This window comes from Muntiacus reevesi, chromosome 1 (assembly GCF_963930625.1).
Source record: "Muntiacus reevesi chromosome 1, mMunRee1.1, whole genome shotgun sequence".
In the NCBI taxonomy this organism is placed as follows: Eukaryota; Metazoa; Chordata; class Mammalia; order Artiodactyla; family Cervidae; genus Muntiacus; species Muntiacus reevesi.
In genome coordinates this window covers 187,496,748-187,517,381 of record NC_089249.1, presented here as the reverse complement: position 1 = coordinate 187,517,381, position 20,634 = coordinate 187,496,748, and the positions used below count along the sequence as shown (strand labels likewise).

The 20,634-nt window shown below is 37.9% G+C and overlaps 2 protein-coding genes across 2 annotated transcripts; both read right to left on the bottom strand.

Moving 5' to 3' along the window:
- Positions 1-5,421: 5,421 nt before the first annotated feature.
- Positions 5,422-6,353, bottom strand: LOC136155642 (olfactory receptor-like protein OLF4). The gene is made up of 2 exons (XM_065917597.1): positions 5,693-6,353; positions 5,422-5,606 (listed from the first exon to the last, which is right to left on the bottom strand). Exons 1-2 carry the CDS (start codon positions 6,351-6,353, stop codon positions 5,422-5,424), a joined length of 846 nt encoding a protein of 281 aa, XP_065773669.1.
- Positions 6,354-17,489: 11,136 nt separating this feature from the next.
- LOC136155638 (olfactory receptor-like protein OLF4) lies at positions 17,490-18,452 on the bottom strand. The gene has a single exon (XM_065917583.1). It carries the CDS (start codon positions 18,450-18,452, stop codon positions 17,490-17,492), a length of 963 nt encoding a protein of 320 aa, XP_065773655.1.
- Between the last annotated feature and the right edge of the window lie 2,182 nt (positions 18,453-20,634).

Here is a 20,634-nt window from a genome sequence, read left to right as displayed (position 1 = left end):
TTTAGTTCTTTGACCCATTTTTTTGTTGTGTCTTTTATTTTTCTGGAATTGAGCTGCAGGTGTTGCTTGTATATTTTTGAGGTTAATCCTTTGTCTGTTGCTTCATTTGCTATTTTTTTCCCATTCTGAAGGCTGTCTTTTCACCTTGTTTATAGTTTCCTTTGTTGTGCAGAAGCTTTTAAGTTTAATTAGGTCTCATTTGTTTATTTTTGCTTTTATTACCAATATTCTGGGAGGTGGGTCATAGAGGATCCTGCTGTGGTTTATGCTGGAGAGTGTTTTGCCTATGTTTTCCTCTAGGAGTTTTATAGTTTCTGGTCTTACATTTAGACCTTTAATCCATTCTGAGTTTATTTTTGTGTATGGTGTTAGAAAGTGTTCTAGTTTCATTCTTTCACAAGTGGTTGACCAGTTTTCCCAGCACCACTTGTTAGAGAGATTGTCTTTTCTCCATTGTATATCTTGCCTCCTTTGTCAAAGATAAGTTGTCCATATTTGGGAGGATTTATCTCTGGGATTTCTATTTTGTTCCATTGATCTATATTTCTGTCTTTGTACCAGTCCCATGCTGTCTTCGTGACTGTGACTTTGTAGTATAGCCTGAAGTCACGCAGGTTGATTCCTCCAGTTCCTCTTCTTTCTCAAGATTGCTTTGGCTATTCGAGGTTTTTTTGTATTTCCATACATATTGTAAAATTATTTGCTCTATCTCTCTGAAAAAAAATACCGTTGGTAGCTTGATGGGGATTGCATTGAATCTATAGATTACTTTGGGTAATATACTCATTTTCACTATATTGATTCCTCAAGTTCATGAACACGGTATATTTTTCCATCTATTTGTGTCTTCTTTGATTTCTTTCACCAGTGTTTTACAGTTTTCTGTATATAGGTCTTTTGTTTCTTCAGGTAGATATATGCCTAAGTATTTTATTTTTTTCGTTGCATTGGTGAATGGAATTGTTTCCTTTATTTCTCTGTTTTCTCATTTTTAGTGTATAGGAATGCAAGAGATTTCTGTATTAATTTTATATCATGCAACTTTATTATATTCATCGATTAGCTCTAGTAATTTTCTGGTGGAGTCTTTAGGGTTTTCTATGTAGAGGATCATGTCATCTGCAAACAGTGAGAGTTTTACTTCTTTTCCAATCTGGATTCCTTTTATTTCTTTTTCTGCTCTAATTGCTGAGGCCAAAACTTCCAAAACTATGTTGAATAGTAGTAGTGATAGTGGGCACCCCTGACTTGTTCCTGAATTTAGGGGAAATGCTTTCAATTTTTCACCATTAAGAATAATGTTTGTTGAGTCTTTGTCATATATAACTTTTATTATGTTGAGTTATGTCCCTTCTATTCCTGCTTTCTAGAGGGTTTTTATCATAAATGGATGCTGAATTTTGTCAAAGGCTTTCTCTGCATCTATTGAGATAATCATGTGGTTTTCATTTTTCAATTTGTTAATGTGGTGTATTACATTGTTTGATTTGCAGATATTGAAGAATCCTTGCATCCTGAGATAAAGCCCACTTGCTCATGATGTATGATCTTTTTTCATATGTTGTTGGATTCTGTTTGCTAGAATTTTGTTAAGGATTTTTGTATCTATGCTCATCAGTGATATTTGCCTGTAGTTTTCAATTTTTATGGCATCTTTGTCAGGTTTTGGTATTAGGGTGATGGTGGCCTCATAGAATGAGTTTGGAAGTTTACCTTCCTCTGCAATTTTCTGGAAGAGTTTGAGGAGGATAGGTGTTAGTTCTTCTCTAGGTTTTTTGTAGAATTCAGCTGTGAAGCTGTCTGGTCCTGGAATTTTGTTCGTTGGAAGATTTCTGATTACTGTTTCACTTTCCGTGCTTGTGATGGGTCTGTTAAGATCTTCTATTTCTTCCTGGTTCAGTTTTGGAAAGTTGTACTTTTCTGAGAATTTGTCCATTTCTTCCAAGTTGTCCATTTTATTTGCGTATAGTTTCTAATAATAGTATCTTATGACCCTTTGTATATCTGTGTTCTCTGTTGTGATCTCTCCATTTTCATTTCTAATTTTGTTGATTTGATTCTTCTTCCTTTGTCTGTTGATGAGTCTGGCTAATGGTTTGTCAATTTTATTTATCTTTTCAAAGAACCAGCTTTTGGTTTTGTTGATTTTTTTCTGTGGTCTCTTTTGTTTTGCTTGCATTTATTTCTGCTCTATTTTTAAAGATTTCTTTCCTTCTACTAACCCTGGGTTTATAATTTCTTCCTTTTCAACTTGCTTTAGGTGTATAGATAGGTTATTTATCTGGCTTTTTTCTTGTTTCTTGAGATAAGCCTGTATTGCTATGAACCTTCCCCTTAACACTTCTTTTAAACAGTGTCCCATAGGTTTTGGGTTGTTGTGTTTTTATTTTCATTCATTTCTATGCATATTTTGATTTTTCAAAATTTCTTCTGTGATTTGTTGGCTATTCAGTAGCGTGTTCTTCAGTCTTCATATGTTGGAATTTTTAATAGCTTTTCTCCTGTAATTGACATCTAATCTTACTGCATTGTGGTCAGAGAAGATTCTTGGAATGATTTTAATTTTTTTTTCAATTTACCAAGGCTAGATTCATGGCCCAGGATGTTATCTATCATGGAGAATGTTCCATGTGTGCTTGAGAAAAAGGCGAAATTCATTGTTTTGGGGTGAAATGTCCTATAGATATCAAATAGGTCTAACTGGTCCATTGTATCATTTAAAGTTTGTGTTTCTTTGTTGATTTTTTATTTAGTTGATCCATTCATAGGTGTGAGTGGGATATTAAGGTCTCCCACTCTTATTATATTATTGTTAATTTCCCCTTTCATACTTGTTAGCATGTCTAACATATTGTGGTGCTCCTATGTTGGGTGCATATATATTTATGATTGCTTTATATTCTTCTTGGATTGATCCTTTGATCGTTACTGAGTGTCCACCTTTGTCTCTTTTCACATCCTTTGTTTTAAAGTCTATTTTATCTGATATGAGTATTGCTGCTCCTGCTTTCTTTTGGTCTCTATTTGCATGGAATATCTTTTTCCAGTCCTTCACTTTCAGTCACTTTCCTGTTTAGTGAAGCTTGCACCGGTGTTCTGGTGGGTGGAGTTGGATTTCTTCTCTCTAGAGTGCAATGAAGTGTCCAGTAATGGGTTTTGAGATGTCAGTGGGTTTTGTGTGACTTTGGTCAGGCTGTATATTGAGGCTCAGAGTCATGTTCCTGTGTTGCTAGAGAATTTGCATTGTATGTCTTGCTCTGGAGCTTGCTGGCCCTTGGGTGGTGGTTGGTTTCAGTGTAGGTATGGAGGCGTTTGATGAGCTCCAATCAATCAATGTTCCCTGGATTCAGGAGTTCTCTGGTGTTCTCAGGATTTGGACTTAAGCCTCCTCCCTCTGCTTTTCAGTCTCATTGTTACAGTAGCCTCAAGACTTCCTCATCTATACAGCACCAATGAGAAAACATCTAGGTTAATGATGAAAAGCTTATCCACAGTGAGGGACATCCGGAGAGGCACACAGAGTTACATGGAGAAGAGAAGAGGGAGGAAGGAGACAGAGGTGGACAGGAGGATGAAAGGGGGAGTCAAAAGGAGAGAGACAGATCCAGCCAGTACAAAGTTCCCTAAATGTTCTCCACAGCCCGGAACACACAAAGAGATTCACTGAGCTGGGTAGAGAAGAAAATGGGGAGGGGGGAGATAGAGGCCACTTGGTGGAGGAAAATAAGAGTCAAAAGGTGGACAGAGCAATCAGGCCTGTGATCTCACTCCCAAGTAAAAATGGGTACTGAAGATTGGGTTCTTAAAGGTACAATGCTGATAACAAATACCAAAAAGCAAAGATTAAAAATCTAGTGTAGAAGTTAGATTTTCAAAAATACAATATTAAAACAAAACAAAACATAATATCAACAACAAAGTCACCAAAATTATAAAATATATATACATATGAAGTTTGCCTTTAAAAGTAAGGTCTTCCTTTTTTTTTTTTTCCCAAGGTAATATTAGGCTATAAAAATGAAAATTAAAGGAGTAATGGGGACTTAAAAATTTAAAAAAATCATTAAATTATTTTTTTAAATTTTTTATTTAATTTAAATTATGATAATAGTAAAAATATATCTAAGACTTTCTCTGGAGCTGTTGCGAACAGTGTGGGGTCAGTTCAGTCCAGTTTGGGGTCTCCTAATGTTTGTTGGAAGGACTGAAGCTGAAGCTGAAACACCAATACTTTGGCCACCTCATGCGAAGTATTGACTCATTGGAAAAGACCCTGATGCTGGGAGGGATTGGAGGCAGGGGGAGAAGGGGACGACAGAGGATGAGATGGCTGGATGGCATCACCGACTCAATGGACATGAGTTTGAGTAAACTCTGGGAGTTGATGATGGACAGGGAGGCCTGGCGTGCTGTGATACATGGAGTCACAAAGAGTTGAACATGACTGAGCGACTCAGCTGAACTGAACTGGACACAGGAGCACAAAACATATAAAACAGTAGTTAACAGACCTAAAGGGAGTGATTGACAGTAACACAATAATAGCCCATGACTTTAACAATCCTGATATTTGAATAAATATCATCCAGCCAGAAAGTAAAAAAAATAAGTGTCAGCTAAATTAAATATAAGGCCAGATGCATTTGATATATTTATATAGAACATTCCATTCTAATGCAGAATATATATATTTCTCAAGTGCACGTGGGACATTCTCAAGAATACGCCACGTTTTGGGGACACAAAACTAACCTCAATAAATTTAGGAAGTTTTGAATCACATCAAGCTTCTCTTCCGATCACTAGGATATGAAACTAGAAATCAAATAAAAGAAGAAAGTTGGAAACAAAAAACAGAACTCTGTGAAAACTGAAACACATGCTACTGAACAACTATTAGGTCAATAAAAATGCCAAAGGAGGAATAGAGAATCACCTGAAGGCAAATGAAAATAAAAATATCACATATTTAAATCTATGAGATATACTAAAACTGAACTAAGATAGAAATATTTGGCAATACAGGTCTACCTCGGGCACAAGAAAATTTCGAGGTAAACAATTTTTATTTGCAACAGAAAAAAGAACACCATACCATTTCATGGTAGCAAAACATCTCAGATTGTTTGCTTTCATAATGGCTTGTTGTGAACACCATATGATATCACTTACATAGGAAATCTAAAATATGACACAAATGTCCTTATCTCTGAAACAGCAACAGATTCACAAACATAGAGAATAGACTTGCAGACTGTGAATAACACTTAAAAGAGTTCCTAAAATTCTATAAAGATACTGAATTCAAAGAAGGAAAGAAAAATGGAAATCCCAGGAAATAAGGGCAAGGAGCAATTTTATTTCACAATGATCAAAGAAGAATTTCTGGTTTTGATACTTGGAGTTATGCAATCCAGAGCACTAGCATAATTGGTCTTTTGTACTTGGCATCCAATGCAATCTCTTTAGACCCTCTTTTATATCTCGGTTTCTCAGACGGTAGATGAAAGGGTTCAGCATGGGTGTGACCACAGTGTACATGACCGAGGTAATTGTACTTGAATGTGAGGTGTAGGTAGTCCCAGAGCTAAGGAACACTCCTAAGGCTGTGAAATAAAATAGGAAGACAACTGAGAGGTGGGACACACAGGTGGAAATGCTTTATACTTCCCCTGAGCTGATGTGATTTTACATATGCAGGAAACTATTTTAGAATATGAGTAAAGGATGCCAGCAAAAGGACCAACACCCATCAGGACAGCTGCAAAATACATCACTATGTTATTAAGAAAGTTGTCAGAACACTGACTAAGTTCACAGAAAAAGTGGGGAATTTGCACAAGTGGACAGAAGGACAGTCGCAACACCATTAAGCTGTGTAGCAAGGAATACAAGGCAACAAGCACCCAGGATATCAGAACCAGCAGTTCACAGAGCCGGGGGCTCATGATGACGGTGTAGAACAAGGGGTGGCAGATGGCCACATACCGATCATAGGCCATCACACTCAGGAGAATGTCATCCAATCCTGCAAACATTATGTAAAAATACATTTGAGTGATGCAGCCTCCATAGGTGATACCTTTGCTCTTGTTCTGGATGTTCCACAGCATCTTTGGGATGGTGGTGGAGGTGAAACAGATGTCTACAAAGGACAGGTTGGAGAGGAAGAAGTACATGGGGGTGTGGAGGTGGTAGTCTGAGCTGATGGCCAGGATGATGAGCAGGTTTCCAAACACAGTGATTAGGTACATGGAGAGGAAGAGCCCAAAGATGAGGGGCTGCACTTCTTCTTCTTCTGAAAGTCCCAGAAGAAGAAATTCTAAAATTCGTGTATTATTCCCTGGTTCCATGGGGTGGAGGTGCCTATCAGGAAAAAGGAAAATAACATGACTCGTTTGCACAAAAACTGTCATAATTCACATAGCTGAAATACTGCAATTTCTATTTAACTCTCAAGTAATTGATCATAATACCTTATTTATAGAAAAGTTCTCTTCCAAAGTACACTCCATTTCAACTCTGGCAAAGAATTTTTGTCCCATTTTCATCACATTGGCAAAGAGCTCATCTATTCTAGAGTTCTAATGAGGTATTTCTTCATTTAGTTGAGAAATACATATTTAGTGCTGACCCAGTAGAAACTGCTGAAAAATAAACCTCTCCCAGTCCACGGATTATGACTGGTGATATTCAAATAAAATATGATAGATTATGTCAGGATGTCATGCATGCTATGAAGAAAACAAAACCAGGTATAAAGGAGAGCCTGGCAGGAGGTGTTATTTTGTCCTGAGTGTTCAGGGAAGAGCTTCAAACTAGGTGATGTTTAAGATGCTGAAGAGAGAAGCCTTTTTGATGTCAGAAGAAGTGTGTGCCTGGCAGAGGAACCTGCCACTGCTAAGGACCTGAGGAAGATGCTTGTTCCCCATGTTCAAGTGCAAACAAGGAAGCCAGTGGGGTGAAGGAATTAGTAGGAGGCGGAGTGATTAGAAACGGTGTCAAGGATGCTGAGGAACAAGGTGGTCTCTCTGCTACAGCTGAACCTTCAGCACATAGAGAACCCCTCCTTCCATCTGGTTCTGAAAGGTTGTTGCTGAATGATAAGACGCTGGGATTCTTGGCCTCCAGAGGAGACGAATTCAATCTGGGGACAGAGACGAGGCTGGATCACTCAGAGCTTTTGTGTAATAAAGTTTTTTATTAACGTATAAAGGAGATAGAGAAAGCTTCTGACATAGGCATCAGAAGGGGGTAGAAAGAGTACCCCCTGCTAGTCTTTAGCTGTATGTCATATAGTCACTCGCAGTCTGTTAATGAAAAGAAAGGAATGTCATAAAATTTAATATGGCACCAGATAATTCATCTCCGGCCATAAACGATTGACTTGAATCTTGTAGAAGGGCAGTTTACCAAACAAATAGTTTCGTTTACATAGATTAGGGGAACAATATCTGAATATAGTTTGAGCCATTTTGGTGGAACTTAGAGTCTGGGGTAAATGCATAGCACATTAACATAGCTTAAGACAAACATTTCCATAAAAAAAAAGAAATGTATTGGTTAACTCAAGGTTTGAGAATAGTTAATTTCAGGTGAAACCAGGTGTCATGGCAACACAGCATTTTAATAGAAACCTCCTTTTAAATTTGTATACAGAAGAAAAATATATCAAAGGTTTGTTTCCTCCTGCTGCTTAAGAGAGATAAAAATGTCTGGCACTTGCAGCCTATTTCCTCCGTTTGGAGACCCCTGGCCTTCCTGCCTGTTACCCTCTCAGTTCCTTGCACTTTATGAATTTAGTTTAAAATCATCCTGTGATTTATGTCAGTTCGCTACTTATTTCCATCTATTGACCAAATTGTGACCTCTGTTTTATAAGTCATCTTAACATATGAGTACAGATGCCTCTGCTTTAAGAATTGGTCTATCTTCAGAAGGCCCAGACGAGCACACACACACACACACAAACACACACACACATGATGCTTCAGGACTGTGTTACTATCATAAACTGGTCACTCATATACACCCTCGTTAAGCCATGAATGGTTACACATCAAGCTTGGCAGATCAAATTATTATTCTCCAGAAGAATGTAAATTTTTTACCCAGAAGTTCCAGGGTTGTTTTTGTTTTGTTTTTAATTTATGTGTTTTTTAGTTGAAAGATAATAGCTTTACAGAATTCTGTTGTTTTCTGTCACACCTCAACATGAATCAGCCATAGGTATACATATATCCCCTCCCTTCTGAAACCCCTCCCATCTCCCTCCCCATCCCACCCCCAAATTCCAGTTTATCAACTTCCCATAGAACAATAAATTTTGGGTTCAATGTTGGTATGGCTAATTTCTTCTCAGTATTTAGAGAAGAATGAAAAGCATGAGAGAGAAAGAAAAAAAGAGAAATGAAATGGACATAGACAAATTAAGAGGGAAAATATCCAATAAACTCAAATGACCCCTGAGACAATGCAATGAAGAAAAGTTTCCTTCCTTCATCAATATTCCAACTCCAGTGACATCTCCTTCATGCCCAGAAAAAAATAATGAAGAAAAATATTTTTTTCCAAAGACATAACTGGGGATATATTTATGATGTGATATATCTTACAGTTTAAATATACCAAGAGAATAAGCAAATGGAATATAAACTAGCAACTCAAAATCAGAAATAAATGAAATACAACAAAAGTTGAATATATTGTGTATGAAGAAGCAGAATACTTCTTTTTCTTGAAGAGTTTTCCTATTTATTTACTTCTGTTCATAAATAAGATTATTAGACTTATTGTCTACTTTTACTGGAAGCCTTTTATGCCTCCCATTCCTTCTAATGGGGCTTCCTTAGTGGCTCATTGGTAAAGAATCCACCTGCAATACAGGAAGCCAAGGTTCAATCCCTTGGTGAGCAAGATCCCCTGGAGAAGGAAAGTGCACCCCACTCCAGTATTCTGGCCTGGGAAATTCCATGGACAGAGGAGCTTGGTGGGTTACAGTCCATGGGGTCACAAAAGGGTCAGACACAGTTTAGCAACTAAACCACCACCACTTTTCCTTCTAACTGAGATTCCTCTGTTACCATTTGTCAACATTGAGGAGTGAAGGGGTCATTTTACTTTTAGACCTAAATAGATACACTAAAATTAGGAAAGCCAGAAACAACCACAGTGACCTCTGGCCTCTGGATACACTAGATTGGCCCTCAGGTGACCTCAGGTACATGCTCCTGGCTTCCGTCCTCTCTGACCCTCTCCTGAAATGTGTGCAGAGCTCTCACCTGCCTGCAGACTAAAAAGGCTTTCCCTGTAGAAGTCCAAGTTCCTTTCTAAATGATTAATGATGCAGACAGAATTTTTGTCCCTAAACAAGACAACAGGAAGGGATAAAATCAAGCATTGGCTCCCAGACAGATTCAGAGATCTAAATTAAGGACTAGGTCCTCACCAGCCAAAGTGGCACAGGCGGAGGGGCTGCAGCAGAGGAGATATTTGCAGCTTCTTGTGTCAGCTCACAGGGCTTCTCCGGTGGCTCAGTGATAAAGAATCCACCTGCAATGCAGGAGTCACAGGAGATGGGGGCTTGATCCCTGGGTCAGGAAAATCCCATGGAGGACTGCAAGGCAATGCACTCCAGTGTTCTTGCCTGGAGAATCCTATGGATCCTAGAGGGCTACAGTCTGTGGAGTCTCAAAGAGTTGGACAGAACTGAAGGAACTTAGCAAGCATGCACATATGTCAGCTAATTAGGCATATTTTCCTTTTGTTACACCAACCTCCAAGTACATGATTTCCCTTGGGGACACTGGGCTGGACACAATGCAATTATTTTTCTGTAGATTCTCTGTTACTTGATGCTTGCATTCTAAGTTGGTGATTCAGTTTTTATCACTCCTTCCCCTTTAATTCTCCTGCTTTCAAAGCACTAAGGTTCCCAAAACCTCATTACATCACTGAGATCTAATTATTCTTTAAACTATAACACTGAGAATTTGCTTGATGAGGTTCCTTGGGTCTTCTAAGCTTTGATTTCTGGTAGAGAAAAAAAAAAGTCCATATGGTCTCAGAGTCTGATACAAATGAAACCATTTAGCATGCATGCTGTCAAACAGAAACTTATTTAAATATATGTGAAGTTACAAAATAAAGGGAATTGCAGGAAAAATAATTGAATAAATTAGTTCCAAAGTATTTGTATTTTTAAAAAATTGAATGGAGTTTCACACACTACTCAAACAATATTAAAAGAGTAATGATTTGCTGATATCCAACTGGACTAATAGTAATTAAATTGGGAAATGTGTAAACATGAATATAATATATATAATATATAATGTAACAGATTTTGTTAAAGACATATAAGAAATGTATTTCAATTTGGGAATATTAGATTATAGAATAAATCAGAGGGATTATCTATCCAATATAAAACCAGTCCTTTTCAGTGAATACCTAGAAAACAATACACTAAAATCCACAAGTGTGCCGAACTGTCTTAAAGCAAGAAATCCAGCATAAGATAGATGTATTTAGCTATGTAAAATGAAAAAGCATTTTTATGGCAAAACAGTCCCCAAAAGGTCAACTGAGAAAGAACAATTCTTAAAAATCATTTCAAAAGCTGGTAGTGGTAGAATAAGAGGTTTATATCATCTGGGCATGTAATAATAAAACTGACACATCAAAATCACAATGCAAGGCATTATTTTTTATCAAAGTCAGTAACAGTTAAGAAAAGAACACTTTTTCACAACCATCCATGTGGGGAAATACTTAAAGAGTTGTCACACAGTTTACAGTGGTACTTTGAAACAGGGAGCAGATGTGCACTATCTGTTTGCAAAGAGAAATTTAAAATGTTGCATTGTTGGGAAAGCCATCTGAACAATGGCACAGATAGTAAAAGTACAGAAGCTCTTTACCTGGAGGCGTCTCAGTCTCAGTGCTGTTGACATTCTCGGACAGGCTGTTCTCTGTGGTGGGGTGTGTTCTGTGCTTTCAGGAGGCCTAGAGCATCTCTGACCTCCACCCACTGCTCCCAGAATAACAGACGGATATTTCTACAAAGCATCCTTCAGTGTTCCCAGGGAAACAAAGTTGCTCTTGCTTAGAAACACACTTTAAATTTAACAATCTCAAATATTTTTGTAGGATTGATATAACAGCAACTTGAAGAGAAAGGTTAGGAAAGACAGTCTGCAATGTGGGTAGCTCAGCTCCTTATGAAGTACTAAACAGCTATTGAAAGAATGAACCCATATTACATTGAATCCTAGTTGATTGGAAGAAAGCCCGTGGGGCATTATTGACCAGTAGGGGAGAGGGAACACAGGTAGAGGAAAAAAAAAGACTGCACTGAATCAAGAATATCCGTGATATGCACAGGATTCTATTCATACATTTGTAGAAAAATGTATGAATAGGTGTTTGTACCTAATATAGAAAGAAAAGTTTAAAAGAAACCAAGCATATGTGGAACAATGTTACTGAGAATAAAACTAGGTTAAGTGGTATCGGTTTTAAAATAACTGAATGTAACAAGATTGAATGAATATCTATAATTTTCATAAAGACCTGAACAGTAATAATTTAATGATAGCAACATTCACCACTAATTCAATGTTAAATTGCCTAAGACTTGGAAATAAAATAAGAGAAGATATTTTAAATGCAAGGAGGAAGCAGTATTCAAGTTCAGTTTTTTTTCTTAAATAAAGATAGATGGATTAAAATATGGTCATGAAAGACAAAGGTGACATTTAATCAAATGGTTAAATAATTGTTTCTATATGATGTCCAAAGGTGATACAACTTTTAGAAATACATTTAACCACAAAAGATTAAAAGGAACAATAAGGAAGAAGAGAGTAAACGTTAGAAATATGCTTAATAGGTGGTTGTGTGTGTATGTGTGTGTTAAGTTGCTACAGTCATCTCCTACTCTTTGCAACCATATGGACCATAGTCCACCAGGCTCTCTGTTCATGGGATTCTCCAGGCATGAATACTGGAGTGGGTTGTCATGCCCTCCTCCAGGGGATCTTCCAGATCCAGGGATCCAGCTATTTCTCTTACGCCTACTTCATTGGCAGGTGGGTCCTTTACCACTAGTGTCACCTAGGAGGCCCATAATAAGTGATTAATTAGCATTAAAAAATACACAGGAAAGCAATCACTGCCATGTTTTAAAAACAAATATTTTCAAGTGAAGAATACTACAGTGACAGCTCAATTATTTCAATAAAAATGTGAAAAGCAATGGAGAGAACACCATATGACTGACTGACCAAATACATTTTATAAATTACCAAGCATTGTCACAAATACAACTATATATACATAAAATAACTAAATGGCAAGCATTTTGTGGAAAGAAAATAAAGGCTCTAATTCATCTTGAATAATGTGAGCAAAGACAGTAATAAAAATACTCCAACTGCAGCATACAAAGGGTTCTCACAGACAATGTTTGATCAACAAAGTAAATGTGTAACAGAGATAAATATATATGTGTATGTGTGTGTTTGTGTGTGCTCAGTCATTTCCAACTCTTTCTATATAAGTATGCATATAAAACTTTTGCATGTGTGCACACATACATACACACACACAGCACACACACACACATGTTCTTTGTTGTGTCTCCATTATACACTGGTCACACAGATTCACCCTGTTTAGGCTGTGAGTGGTTACAGCTCAGCTGGTCAGGTCAAATAATTATTCTCCAAAGGAATATATAATTTTTACCATGAAATTCCAGTTTATAAACTTCTCATGGAACAATTAATGTGGGGTTCATTTTTGGTATAGCCAATGTCTGCTTGGTATTTTGAGAACAATTAGAAGGATGAGAGTGAAAGAAACAGGGAGAAATGAGGTGGATATATGGACCTGAAGGGGAAACTATATCCAATATACTCAATGACTATGAGACAATGCAATAAAGAAAGATTTCCTTGCTTCATCAATATTCCAACCCCAGTGGCTTCTCCTTGATTTGGAAAAATTATACAGAAAAATATCTTTTGTCTAAAAACATAAAAAAATGATATACTTATGACATGGAACATCTTACAGTTTGAATATCCCAAGAGGAAAAGAAAAAAATGGAATATAAGCTACCAATTCAATATCAGAAATAGACAAAATAAAACAGAAGCTGAATATGTCTTATGTGAAACATATAAAGCAGTAGAAGCTTTTTCTTTTCTTAAGCACTTCCCCTATTTGTTTCCCCTTGTTCATAAAAAAGGTCCGTATACTAGTTTTCTACTTTTACTGGAAGCATTTTATGCCTCCAATTCCTTCTAAAAGGGTTATCTTGGTGGTTCAGAAAGTAAAGAATCTGCTTGTCGATGCAGGACACATAGGTTCAATCCCCGAGTCAAGAAGATCCCCTGGAGGAGGAAATGGCAACTCACTCCAGCATTCTTGCCTGGGAAATCCTAGGGACAGAGGAGCTGGGTGGGTTAAAGGCCATGGGGTCACAAGAATTGGAGCAACTTAGCAACTAAACCACTAACATCATTCCTTCTGAGCTTTCACTGTTACAATTTAATTGTCAAGATTGACACTTGCACTTTCAAATGCAACGTTCACTTTATTTTTAGACCATAAATAAGTACTTTAATATTAGGGAAACCAGAAAACAACTACAATGACCTCTGGCCTCTGGGCTATGCAAGATTGGTCCTCAGGAGAACTCAGGTACACATTCCAGGCTTCTATCATCACTGACACTCTCCTACAGGGTTTGTGGATCTGTCAGACTCACCTGCCTGCAGATTGAGAGAGAAGGCTTTCCCAGTAGAAGTCAAAATTCCTCCTAAATGATTACTGATGCAGACAGAATTTTTTTCCCCAAACAAGAAAACAGGAGCAGATAAAAATGAAGCATTGGTTCCCAGACAGATGTAGAACTTCCAAAGCAAGAACCAGGTCCTCCCCAACCAAAGTGGCAGAGGCTGAGGGACTACAGCAGAGGAGATATTTGGAGCTTCCTGTGTCAGCTCATTAGGCATGTTTCCTCTGGTTACTCCAATCTGTAACTACATGATTTCCCTTGGGGACACGTTTCTGGACAGAATGGATTTTTTCACCTGCTGATTCTCTGTTCCTAAGACACTGCATATAAGTTAGGTGAATTCATTTTTTATTACTCCTTCCTCTTAATTCTGTTGCTTCCAAGCCCTAAGGTTCCCAGCATGTCATCATATCCCTGAGTACAAGATTTTCTTTAAATTGTAACATTCAGGATTTGTCTTGACTAGGTCCCTTGGGTCTTTAATGCTTTGACTTGGGGCAGGGACGGAACCACTGAAATCTCTAAAAATTACTATTCTTCTCTTCAAAACAGGGGATAACTTTGCTACTTTAGAATAAAACCATGGCTAATATACTCCTTGGATGCATGCTAGTTTCTCCAAGTCAATTAGAAATTTCTCAGTTATATCAGAAGTTAAGAGCTATCCTTTAATCCTTCATTACTAATGCTTGTACTTATGAGAGACATTTATATGCTGATATGCACCATAAACTATCTTAGCGTATTACTGTGTGTGTCTGTGTGTGCCTCTGTGTGTGTGTGTGTATGTGTATGTGTGTGTGTGTGCTCAGTCACATCTGAGTCTTTGTGACCCCATGGAATGTAGCCTGCCAGTCTCCTCCATCCATGCAATTTTTCAGGCAAGGATACTGGAGTGGGATGCCATTTTTTTCTGGCCTCTAGACAAAGAGGCAGCCACATCTCATACCTGACTCAAGTCCAAGCCCCCCATTCCTCTTAGCAAGATGACTGCAATCAGTACACCCCAAAGAAAGGCATGAATTGTGATAGCATCACGTCTAGCTCTTCCAGTAAAGTCACGGGGCACACATCAACTGTATATAACTCTTCCCACAAAAAGATACAACTCTAAGACAGCAAGAGTTAACTGTGGCACATAATTTCAGAAGACAGACAAAGATAAATAAAATGAAAATACAGAGGAATTTGTCCCAACTTAAATAAAAAGATATCATGCCTAGAAAACAGTCAATGAAAGAGAAACAAACCGTTCACCAGATTGGAATCAATGCATTTGTAAAGATATAAAACACCATTTTCTCAACCTAAAATGATTCAAGAAATTTTCCAAAGGAAGATTTATTTCCGGTATTCACCCTGTGCATTTTGTTAATAATGGAAGACCATAAAACATTTAATTTTTTGTAAAAAGGACTGTTGAATTCATTATGATTTTAATAGGGAACTATAAAACAAAAACTAGTTTGAACTCAACATTCCATTAAATGAAATGAACAACTAGAAGTAATTAATAATATACCAGGTAATACAGAAGAATGCATAATCTAACTGAAATATAGAATCATGGAAATGATTAGTCAGAAAAGAAAAAAACAGATTTTAAAAGGGAATAATTTGAGGGATGTTTAACTGCATTAAGAACACCAACACTGGCATAACTGCAGTGTCCAGGAAGGAAAAGGCAGAAGGAAAGGTCATCAGAACTTATCTGATAAACTTATGTCTGAAAACTTCCCAAACCTGAGTAAAAAAAGCAAATTCAGGTACCAGAAGCAAAAAGAACCCCCCAAAATGACAGCAACAAAACCTACACCAAGATACAGCAATTAAAGCCACAAAGTTAAAGATATGGTTTTCTAAAGCCAGCAAAAATAAAACAGTGTCATATAAGATGGAAGCACATAGGTCTATGAGCTGATTTCTTTTTTTTTTTTTTTTTTTTTTGCAGAAACTTTGTATGATATAATGGGGAGGCATGATATATTTAAAGTGTTGAGAGGGAAAAACGTGCAAACTAGGGCTTTCTACCCAGAAAGACTAACATCGAGAATTGAAGGAGAGATAAGGAACTTTTCAGACAATCTAAGACTAATAGAATTTATCAATTCTAAACATACTCTACACAGAACATTATAGGACCATCTCTAAGAAAGAAGGAAGAAAGGCATAGCAAGTGGGAAGAAACTGTAAGACGAGGAAACCCTGCAAGTAAAGGCAGAAGCGGAGAGAGGCTGAGGGTCAGATCACTGAGCTGGTGTGAGGACTCAATAGACCAAAAAATCCTAAAATCAAGTATAGCTGCAATAAGAATGAAAGGGATAACTAAGGAGGTATCAAATGTGACTTCAGAGACATAAAATGTAGGGCAGGGAGTGAAAATGTAGTGTGATCAGTATGTGTATGAACTTAAAAGACAACTTGTTTTTATAAGTAGACATCATTGTAGGCCATCATATGAAGACCCTTTGTTTATCATACTTCAAAAATCTACACAAGATAAATCCTAGAGAGAAAGGAACACAAGCATATCACTAAATAAATCATCAAATCATAAGAAAAGAAACACAAAGAAAAAGGAAAAACAAAGAATGACACTAACAGAAAACAAGTTAAAAATAGGCAATAAGTAATACCTATGAAAAACCTCTTAAACTGCCAGTAAATTAAATGATCTCCTAAGAGACAACTTAAGATTAAACATTGAAACAACTAAGGTCATAGCATCTGGCCCCATTACTGCATGGCAAATAGAAGGGGAAAAGGTGGAAGGAGTGACAGATTTCCTCTTCTTGGGCTCCAAAATCACTGCGGATGATGAGTGCAGCCATGGAATCAGAAGATGATTGCTTCTTGGTAGGAAACTGATGACAAACCTAGACAGTGTGTTGAAAAGCAGAGACATTACTCTGCCAACAAAGGTCCATAGTCAAGGCTATGGTCTTCCCTGTGGTCACATGTTGTTGTGAGAACTGGACTGTAAAGAAGGCAGAAGGTGGAATAATTGACCCCTTTGAACTATGCTGCTTGAGAAGACTCCTGATAGTCCCTTGGACAGCAAGGAGATCAAACCAGTCAGTCTTAAGGGAGATCAACCCTGAATATTTGCTGAAAGGACTGATGCTGAAGCTGAAGTTCCATCATTTTGGTCACCTGATGCAAACAGATGACTCATTGGAAAAGCTCCCTGCTGCTGGGAAAGATCAAGGACAGAAGGAGAAGAGGGCATCAGAGGATGAGATGGCTGGGTGGCATCACCAGTGCAATGAACACGAACTTTGGCAAACTCTGGGAGATGGGGAGGGACAGACAGGCCAGCCGTGCTGCAAACTGTGGGGTCACAAAGAGGTGGGCACAACTGTGTGACTGACCAACAACAGACTAAGTGCTCTGATGAAAAGACATTGCTCCTGATAAAGTCTCCATGATTTTATGATACTCCATCAAAGAAATGGATTTCCAAACATTTTTGATCCAAAGATAGGAAAACTGTGGGTAGGAAAAAATAACAACTGTCTATATATTAGACTGAGAATAAAGCATAAAAACAGAGTACCTAAAATTCTATAAAGATACTGAATTAAAAGAAGGAAAGAAAAATGGAAATCCCAGGAAATAAGGGCAAGGACCAAAATTTCTTTCACAATGATCAAGGAACAATTTCTGGTTTTGATACTTTGAGTTATGCAATCCAGAGCACTAGCATAATTGGTTTTATACTTGGCATCAAATACAATCTCTTTAGACCCTCTTTTATATCTCGGTTTCTCAGACTGTAGATGAAAGGGTTCAGCATGGGTGTGACCACAGTGTACATCACTGAGGCAATTGTACTTGAATGTGAGTTGTGGGTAGCCGCAGAGCTAAGGAACACACCTAAGGCTGTAAAATAAAATAGGAAGACAACTGAGAGGTGGGAAACACAGGTGGAAAATGCTTTATACTTTCCCTGAGCTGATGTGATTTTACATATGCAGGAAACTATTTTAGAATATGAATAAAGGATGCCAGCAAAAGGACCGACACCCATCAGGACAGCTGCAAAATACATCATTATGTTATTAAGAAAGTTGTCAGAACTGGCAAGTTGTACCACCTGACTAAGTTCACAGAAAAAGTGGGGGATTTGCATTTCTGGACAGAAGGACAATCGCAGCACCATTAAGCTGTGTAGCAAGAAATAGAAGGCAATTAGCACCCAGGATATCAGAACCAGCAGTTCACAGAGCCGGGGGCTCATGATGACCATGTAGTGCAGGGGGTGGCAGATGGCCACATACCGATCATAGGCCATCACACTCAGGAGAATGTCATCCAATCCTGCAAACAGTATGTAAAAATACATCTGGGTGATGCAGCCTTCATAGGTGATACCTGTGTTCTTGCTCTGGATATTCCACAGCATCTTTGGGATGGTGGTGGAGGTGAAACAGATGTCTACAAAGGACAGGTTGGAGAGGAAGAAGTACATGGGGGTGTGGAGGTGGGAGTCTGAGATGATGGTCAGGATGATAAGCAGGTTTCCAAACACAGTGATTAGGTACATGGAGAGGAAGAACCCAAAGATGAGGGGCTGCAGTTCTTCTTCTTCTGAAAGTCCCAGAAGAAGAAATTCTGAAATTCGTGTATTATTCCCTGATTCCATGGGATGGAGGTGCCTACCAGGAACAAGGAAAATAATGTGACTCGTTTGCACATGAACTGGCATAATTCACATAGCTGAAAAACTGCAATTTCTATGTAGCCCTCAAGTAGTTGATCTTAACACCTTATTTATAGAAAAATTCTCTTTGAAAGTATACTCCATTTCATGTCTGACAAAGAATTTTGGTCTAATTCGCATAACATTGGCAAAGAGCTCATCCGTTCTAGAGTTCTAATGAGGTATTTTTTCATTTATTTGAGAAATACATATTTGGTGCTGACCCAGAAGAAAGTGCTGAAAAATAAACCTCCCCTAATCCAAGGATGGTGAATGAGGATATTCAAGTAAAATATGATAGAATATGTCAGAATGTCACATGCTATGAAGAAAACAATGCTAGGTATAAAGGAGAGAGTGGCAGAAAGTATTATTTTGTCCTGAGTGTTCAGGAAAGAGCTTCAAACTAGGTGATGTTTAAGATCCTGAAGAAAGAGAGAAGAAACCTTTGTGATGTCAGAAGAAGTGTGTGCCTGGCAGAGGGAGCTGCCACTGCTAAGGACGTGACAGAGATGCTTGTTCCCCATGTTCAAGTGCAAACAAGGAAGCCAGTGGGGTGAAGGAATAAGTAGGAGGGAGAGTGATCAGAGACGGTGTCAAGGATGTTAAGGAACAAGGTGGTCTCCCTGCTACAGTTGAACCTACACCACATAGAAAATCCCTCCTTCAATGTGGTTCCTTGCACTTTATGAATTTAATTTAAAACCATCCTGTGAAGTATGTCAGTTTCCCTACTTAGTTCCATCTATTGACCAACTTCTGACCTCTGTAGTATAAGTCATCTTAACATATGAGTACAGATGCCTCTTCTTTAAGAACTGGTCTCTCTTCACAAGGAACAGGCAGACACACACACACACACACACACACACACACACACACACACACGCTCACACGATGTCCTTCTGGCTTATGTTACGATCATAAACTGGTCACCCAGATCCACCTTCGTTAGGCCATGAATGGTTACGTATCAAGCTACTCAGATCAAATTATTATTCTCCAAAAGAATGTATTATTTTTGCCTAGAGGTTCCAGAATTTTTTAAAAATTATGTGTCTTTTAGTTGAAGGATAGTAGCTTTACAGAATTTTGTTGTTTTCTGTCACACCTCAACATGTATCAGCCATGGGTATACATATATCCCCTCCCTTCTGAACCCCCGTCCCATCTCCCTCCCCATCCCACCACCAAATTCCAGTTTATAAACTTCCCACAAAACAATAAATTTTGAGTTCAACGTTGGTATGGCCAATTTCTTCTCAGTATTTAGAGAAGAATGAAAAGCATGAGAGAGAAAGAAAAAAAAAGAGAGAAATAAAATGGACATAGGCAAATTAAGCAGGAAAATATCCAATAAACTCAAATTAGCCCTGAGCCAATGCAACGATAAAAAGTTTCCTTCCTTCTTCAATATTCCAACTCCAGTGGCATCTCCTTCATGCCCAGAAAAATATAATAAATAAAAATAAATTTTTCCAAGGACATAAACAGGGATATATATTCATGACGTGATATATCTTACAATTTAAATACCCCAAGAAAATAAGAAAATGGAATATAAACTACCAATTCAAAAGCAGAAATAAATGAAATGCAACAAAAGTTGGATATATTTTATATGAAGATGCAGAATACTTCTTTTTCATGAGGCTTTATCCTATTTGCTTACTTCAGTCCATAAATAAGATGATTAGACTTATTGTCTACTTTTACTGGAAGCCATTTATGCCTCCCATTCCTTCTAAGGGGGTTTCCTTAGTGGCTCATTGCAAAGAATCTGCCTGCAATCCACGAGTTCAAGGTTCAATCCCTGGGTCAGGAAGATCCCTTGGAGAAGGAAATTGCAACCCACCCCAGTATTCTAGCCTGGGAAATTCCATGGACAGAGGAGCCGGGTGGGGTCAGACCCAATTTAGAGACTAAATCACCACCACCTATTCCTTCTAATTGAACTTCCTCTGTTACCATTTATCAATATTGACTAGTGAAGGGGTCACTTTATTTTAGACCTAAATAGATACACTAATATTAAGAAAGCCAGAAATAACCACAGTGACCTCTGGCCTCTAGATATGCTAGATGGTCCTCAGATGACCTCAGGTACATGCTCCTGGCTTCCATC

Excerpts from the sequence above, each read along its gene's own strand:
- LOC136155638 (XM_065917583.1), bottom strand. The coding sequence starts at position 18,452 with ATGGAATCAGGGAATAATACACGAATTTCAGAATTTCTTCTTCTGGGA.
- LOC136155642 (XM_065917597.1), bottom strand. The coding sequence starts at position 6,353 with ATGGAACCAGGGAATAATACACGAATTTTAGAATTTCTTCTTCTGGGA. Across the intron at positions 5,607-5,692 it reads TAAAATAGTTTCCTGCATAT|CCTTAGGAGTGTTCCTTAGC; the intron begins GTAAAATCACAT and ends TTTATTTCACAG.